Raw genomic sequence first — 6,696 nt, forward strand, 5'->3', positions numbered from 1 at the left:
CCGAATACCAATGCATTGATTGCGTTTTTCTTCTTCTTGGAACCCTTTACTCGAGAGAGCAGCGGTTGGGTTGTGTTGGATCGGCTTAGAGGAGGAGAGAGATGGGAGTGATACCGGAAGTGACGTTGAGCTCCGGCCACGCCATGCCACTCGTGGGCCTTGGCACGGCCTCGTTCCCGCCGGCGACTCCCGAAGCCTTCCGCACGGCGATGATGGACGCCATCGCCCTCGGCTACCGCCACTTCGACACCGCGTCGCTGTACGGGACGGAGGAACGCCTGGGCGAAGCGGTGGCCGACGCCATCGGGCAGGGCCTGGTCAAGCGAGAGGAGCTCTTCATCACGTCCAAGCTGTGGTGCACCGATGCCCACGCCGACCGCGTCGTCGCCGCCCTTCGACAGTCCCTTGGGTAACGCTTTGGATCCCTAACCTCGTTCGCGCATCCATTTCCGTTCTCGTCGAGAAATACCAATTGTTTCGTCAGAAAGAGGACATTTGACTGTGACCGGATGTGTATGCAGCACTCTTCAACTAGAATATCTGGATCTGTATCTGGTGCATTGGCCCATAAGTATGAAGCCAAGTGATACAAAGTTCCCGATCAACAAAGATGACTTCCTTCCCATTGATCTGAAGGCGGTTTGGGAAGCCATGGAGGAGTGTCAGAGGGCAGGCCTCACGAAGTCGATTGGAGTGAGCAATTTCAGCTGTAAGAAGCTGGAACGACTTCTCTCTACTGCTTCGATCCCTCCGGCCGTCAATCAGGTAATTGGGTCATCGCTGGGAATGGATGGCGCGAATATTTGCATAGCCTAATATGTAGTAATCGTGCGAGTTATGTCAGGTGGAAATGAATCCCATTTGGCAACAGAACAAACTGTTGGACTATGCGAAGAACAAAGGTATCAAGCTTTGCGCATACTCTCCGTTGGGTTCGACTGGGACTCCATGGGGGACCAACGAAGTCATGGAATGTGATGTTCTCAAACAGATTGCACTGACCAAAGGGAAGTCCGTACCTCAGGTATCAGTATATGTTGGTTATTCCTATGCATCATCCATGTTAGACTAAGATGTTTCGATGGAGGAGTATTGTGGATGTTGTGTTGGTAGATTGATGTCAAATCATTTGTACATGATAGAAGAGCAGTAAGGAATGAGATAGCCTTCGATCTTCATAATACTGCTTCCCTTTCTCTGTCATTACTTCCTAAAATCTTTAGTGAAAACAACCAAGCTTTTTTCCTTTCAAAACCTCCCTAATTTCTTTGTGCTAATCATTGTTATCTGGAATGCAAAAACCAATTCTCAGAAATCAAATATTAAAATTAGTTTCAACAGCTAAAGGTTAATAATATTCATCAATCAAGAACTTAAGTTTCTAAATTACGATCCGGAATTAATATATGTAATCTAACTCTTTTAATCATTTACGATTCATACGTATCAAAAGTTTCGCTAAGTCTCTCCTTTTCCTTATTTTTCACAGGTCTCGCTGAAGTGGCTACATCAACAAGGGGTGGGCGTGATTGTTAAAAGCTTCCGAAAGGAGAGGTTGAAGGAAAACATCGACATATTTGACTGGGACTTAACAGCCGAAGAGTTGCAGAAGATTAGCCAAATTCCACAATCCAGAGGCCCTGCAGGAGACAGTTTTGTCTCTGCCAATGGCCCTTACAAGTCACTGGAAGAGTTATGGGATGGCGAGATATAATGTGTTGTACGATTCAGAAAGCAAACTGTGCTTGCTGTGATGTTTATGATCATGCTATTTTGGTACTCGCAAAAACCAATAAAGAACTGTGCAAGTCGTGATATTGCCGAGAACTGAGCCATCATATTTATGATTGCGGTTTTATCTTCTATTTAAAAGGTGAGCATGCGGGACGTGATTCTTGTCGTTTCGCTTTACGAGCAGCCAATCAAAGCAGCATGCAAACACCTAGATTTCTCCCATTCTCGGTGGCATTTATGGAATGCACATGTTGTTGTAACTCTTCCAAATGTGGAAATATGTGCAAAAAAACAATTTTGTGCGATTGTAAAGGAGAAGATTACATCAGTGAACTACTTAAAAGTTTTATATGTATATATGTGTATGCATATCGATATATGTGTGACGTAATGAAAAGTAAACTAAAAGAAAATTCTTGATATTATTAAAAATTAAACGTTTTCAAACGAATTTGAACTGAATAGTTAGTTACATGTCGAACTAAATTGATCGATTAATTTGATTTAATTAATCAATTTATTAATTTATAATTTTAAGTAATTTATTCTATTCAAGATATTGGAACGATATGATAAAATTTATAAAATCATGTCAACATCATTTGTTATAGTTTGATTAATCAATTTGAACCGGTTAAGATTTAAGATAGTGAATTAGGTTAGCCTAAAATTGTTTAACGTAAAATTGATTTAATTCGATTTGAATCTATAATCAAATTGGAGAAGAGCACCTGAAACTGTTTATAGTCTTAAAAATCAAATAATTGTTGAACTAATTCGATTCAAACTAGATCTAGACTGACTAAATTCTAATTTGATTCTTATTTAGTTTGATTTTTTAATTTGATTTGAGCACTCTTATTAAAAATTTAAAAGTCTGAATTTATGTACTGTATTTAGTCCATAACTTAAAACTTATATTTTTTAGTTGAATTTTTTTTATATCTAATTTAATAATATATGTTAAACCTGATTAATTTAATTAAGACTTATCAAAATAAGGTAAAACTCACATAATTTTAAATAAAGAATATTTAAGATAGTGAACATAATTTTAAATAAAATAGTTAAATAAAGAATATTTAACTAATTCGATTCAAACTAGATCTAGGTAGACTAAATTATAATTTTATTCTTATTTAGTTTGGTTTTTTAATTTGATTTGAACACACTTATTAAAAATTTAAAAGTCAGACTTTATGTACTGTATTTAGTCCATAACTAAAACTTAATATTTTTTTAGTTGAATTTTTATCTGATTTAATTAAGACTTATCAAAATAAGGTAAAACTCACATCATTTTAAATAAAGAATATTTGTTGAAAAAAATAATTAAACAATTATTTTGATATTCCTATAATAATATTACTTGGGGTGAATTCTTTCACGCGGAAAATATATAATTCAAACTCTCATTTCAAAAAATGAACAGAAACTTCGATAGATATTACACTATTGATTAAACTAATACATTTCTTATAATTATTACGTCATTATATTCTTCCTACAACGTTTATTATGTTGGTGATGTTTCCCAAGCTTGTGTAATAGCCAACGTTGATGAATCGGTCGGGAAAGTATCCAATGTGATGTTTTATGCCCCAAATGTAATCACTGCTTGCTATGTGTCGCTACCACTGCTAACAGTAGTAAACCTGTGGTGATTATTATATATGCTCTATGTTTTATGAATGTTAAACTTATTTATATATATATAGTATTTGCTGATGCGATGAGTTGTGTTTATTTGTCACGTGCAAAGCAACACAGTTACGTTTTGTTTGATGGGGAATAGGCAATGAGGTTAAATTCGACGCAAGATTGTCCCCTACTACCGATGGAGAGGGGCGGCTCGCTCTTCCATGACAGGGACCAAGCAGAATCATTTCTCACACTATGCACCAAAAGAAAAGGTCCAAAGGCCATGTGCTTCTTCTTCCTCATGAAATCACATTACATGAGTAATGTAACAGAGGGCATGAAAGCATGACCCTCTGGTTTCAATCAATCCTCTCAATATACAGCATGACCCTCCACTGCTTGCTCTCAACTCAATGCGCATCTTGGGCTCACAGGAAAGCATCCGCCTCGACCACTCGACCACGTTCTCCTTGGTTTCTCCTGTGGCGCCGCCGGCGATCCCCCAACCTGACGCCGTCCAGCCCGTAAGATTGCCTTTCCTTGCTGCTCTCGTCGATGCTGCATTCCGGCGGAGGTGTTGGGTATCGATCACGATCGTAGCAATACAGGTACTGCATGTGGTTCCTTCTGAAGCTCGTCATCCGTGCTCGTTGATCCGACGACATCGTCAGTGTATCGTATCGAGCGTTCACCGGCCTCTCACAAGGCGAAGAATGATCGATGGGATCGACAGCACAGCCATGGAGGATGAGCTCCGAAAATTCGGCGACATAAGGGGCGTATTTGTATTTGACCTTGTAGCGGCCGCCGGAGGTGGCCCAGTTGGAGCCGTCCCATATGGTGGCGTACAGTGACATCGGCTTGGCCGGGAAGACCCCTCCCGCGGCCTCCGTCCTCACAATCTCTCTAATTGGAGTGTCATCAACGTAGAATCTGCTCAGCAATGCAGACGACAACACGAGGATGGGATCAATCATTAAGGAACAAAAGCAATGAGAGGAGATGGATAAAAGTAGGAAACCAGATCTAGTGTTTCGATTGACCATCTTTCTTTCACAACTCACATGATTCTGTCATGGTTCCAAAGGATGGAGTAGTGATGGAAATCTTCGGTTGGGTCGAACCAGAGGTCACATCTCTCCTCCCTTCCGACAGCAGTGCTCCCATTTCCATAGACATTGGTCTGAACCCTCCACTCTCTGCCTCTTACATTCCCCAGGAACTCAAAGTCCAACTCATCATGGGTCTTCTCAAACGCATCGCCGTTTGACATCTGCAGGCGGTGAAACATCAATGAAGCGTCAATACTATTTCTCAAACGAGCCCAAGACAAGTTGATGGACCGATGGGACTTATCCATGAACCTAAAAAAGATATAAGACCAAGAAAATGATGGTTTAATCAAAAGGTGCACAAGTATTTGGTGAAAGAATGAAACACATGATACAGAACCCAAGACTCCACTTTTATCAAACAGCTAAAGGAGGACTGCTAAAGAAGAAAAGAGAGAGAATGGTGGAAAACATCAAATGCCACTCTTCAGGTCATCGAAATGTATTTGGTGTTGAAAACTTAGATACGAAAAGACAATTTTTTTACAGATAAAAAGTCGATTTCTCCGAAGAAAGATGAGACAGATAAAACGACAGAAATAAAAGCTCAAAGTGAGTGAAGTTGAGAGGAAATAGAAGAGTGACTAGTAAAGCATATCTCTGTACGGAGAGAAACCCACATAGAAGGCGACGACGACGCCAGCGGTGTAATCGGAAGGGAGCTTAATGGAAGCGCTGAAGAAGCCATGGAGGTAGAGGTCTTGAGAGGCGAATCCAGCACCTGCGCATGATCAGATACATGCCAATGAGGAACAAAGGTGAGATTTTTAACGGGCGGTGCGGGAGGAGGACCTGTTCTCTCGTCAAGGGAGAGGTGGACTCGCTTCCCGTCGCGTAGGAGCATGAGGTTGCCGTCGCCGAAGAGCTGGGTGTACCCCTCCTCGAAGGACAGAGTTGGGAGGCTGTCGATAACCGTAGTGACCGCATTGGCGAAGCAGAGGAAGAACAGAAGAGAAAAACCAAAGAAGAAGAGAACCAAAGAACCCATCATGCTTCTCCCTCCTCTTCTCTCTCTCTCTCTCTCTCAAGAAAGGACTGGGAGAACGAGCGAAGAGTTACTTTTTATTGGTTGAGAGAGGGGCAGGAGTGACTGAAGAGCAGGACCTGCAGAGCAAGGGCCCAACCCCTGCTCCTCCTCTCTCTCACGGTATGAGATGAAAGATGCATTTAGCAAGAGGTGTCGTCAACTCGCACCAAAACTGCTCGCTTGGGTGCTCGAGAGACTCTTAATAATGACTGTTTCGGTAGTAGAAAACGGAGTCATGAGACTACTTAGGACAAAGCGTAGACTACTAGAGGTGTTCATGTATGAAACATAGTCAAATCTGATGGTATAGAATAATGGCGGACACATAACGTGAAGAGGGAACGCCTAAGGTGAAACATAGCCGCAGGATTTGACGAACATGCTCCCTTGTTTTTCCTGCAAGTTTTATCTTATTTTTTAGGGATAATAGAAAATAATCTAAGAGGAATGAAAGATTTGTTGGACTGAGGAAACAGCAAATGAAAGATGTAAGCGGTTTCTGTACAGAAAGCAGCACAGTGTCACATTCTAACCTCATTTATTACCCGCTTCCCAAACATGTAGGAACCATGGCGATGCTCGCTGTGGCTCCATCCAAGGTTAGTGCCAATAAATATCTTCAGATGGGAAGAACCTGGAACCGAGGCAGTAAAAACATGTCCATGGAGGGGAGGAGAGCTCGCAGGACTTCATTGCTGGGTGTCGTCCAATCCATGGCGATCAATGCAGAGGTACGGAGGGAGGGAGCACCGGATTGAATCCATGGCTGCCATGGTTCTCACGCCAACCGTGATCGCGGAGACGCGCCAAAAGAATCCCGGGGCGTGAGAGGGTACACACTCTACCTACCCAATATTGATTGAGAGTAACGCCCACCACTTCCGCTGCAGCTGCCTGCGTGGCCCCACTTGCCCCCCCCCCGCCCCCGTTTATTTTCCATTTCATAGTCCAAAAAATATATAATTCAAGTAAATTAAAAGATTATTGATTTAATTATTATTTGAGTTACACAAATTACTAAATGAAGTCAAAATAGGACGAGTTCAGTCGCATCACGGCCACGTCCGTCGCATCAGATGAATGTGATGCACCGAGTGAGGATCCACTGTAGATATCGCCACTCATCGTTTCACCTTCCCAGCAACCCACGCCTCCAAACAGTTGCAAAGGGGCCCACTGCAA

The 6,696-nt window shown here is 42.0% G+C and overlaps 2 protein-coding genes across 2 annotated transcripts; one reads left to right on the plus strand and one right to left on the minus strand.

The window, feature by feature from the left end:
* The first annotated feature begins 33 nt into the window (after positions 1-33).
* Positions 34-1,827, plus strand: LOC135678695 (non-functional NADPH-dependent codeinone reductase 2-like). Its single transcript, XM_065191779.1, has 4 exons — positions 34-409; positions 522-765; positions 845-1,024; positions 1,490-1,827. The coding sequence occupies exons 1-4, from the start codon at positions 102-104 to the stop codon at positions 1,712-1,714; spliced, it is 957 nt and encodes a 318-aa protein (XP_065047851.1). The 5' UTR covers positions 34-101; the 3' UTR covers positions 1,715-1,827.
* Positions 1,828-3,643: 1,816 nt separating this feature from the next.
* On the minus strand, positions 3,644-5,629 carry LOC135583341 (probable xyloglucan endotransglucosylase/hydrolase protein 28). The gene is made up of 4 exons (XM_065193897.1): positions 5,280-5,629; positions 5,108-5,208; positions 4,440-4,648; positions 3,644-4,308 (listed from the first exon to the last, which is right to left on the minus strand). The coding sequence occupies exons 1-4, from the start codon at positions 5,476-5,478 to the stop codon at positions 3,804-3,806; spliced, it is 1,014 nt and encodes a 337-aa protein (XP_065049969.1). The 5' UTR covers positions 5,479-5,629; the 3' UTR covers positions 3,644-3,803.
* Positions 5,630-6,696: the final 1,067 nt, after the last annotated feature.

This window comes from Musa acuminata, chromosome BXJ1-7 (assembly GCF_036884655.1).
Source record: "Musa acuminata AAA Group cultivar baxijiao chromosome BXJ1-7, Cavendish_Baxijiao_AAA, whole genome shotgun sequence".
Classification (NCBI taxonomy): domain Eukaryota; kingdom Viridiplantae; phylum Streptophyta; class Magnoliopsida; order Zingiberales; family Musaceae; genus Musa; species Musa acuminata.

Bases quoted from the DNA above. Each gene is read 5' to 3' on its own strand.
- LOC135678695 (XM_065191779.1), top strand. From the start codon at position 102: ATGGGAGTGATACCGGAAGTGACGTTGAGCTCCGGCCACGCCATGCCA. The intron at 410-521 runs GTAACGCTTTGG...ATGTGTATGCAG, and splicing joins GCCCTTCGACAGTCCCTTGG to CACTCTTCAACTAGAATATC. The intron at 766-844 runs GTAATTGGGTCA...GAGTTATGTCAG, and splicing joins TCCCTCCGGCCGTCAATCAG to GTGGAAATGAATCCCATTTG.
- LOC135583341 (XM_065193897.1), bottom strand. From the start codon at position 5,478: ATGATGGGTTCTTTGGTTCTCTTCTTCTTTGGTTTTTCTCTTCTGTTC. The intron at 4,649-5,107 runs GTGGGTTTCTCT...CACCGCCTGCAG, and splicing joins GCGTCGTCGTCGCCTTCTAT to ATGTCAAACGGCGATGCGTT. The intron at 4,309-4,439 runs GTGAGTTGTGAA...ATTGCTGAGCAG, and splicing joins TGGAACCATGACAGAATCAT to ATTCTACGTTGATGACACTC.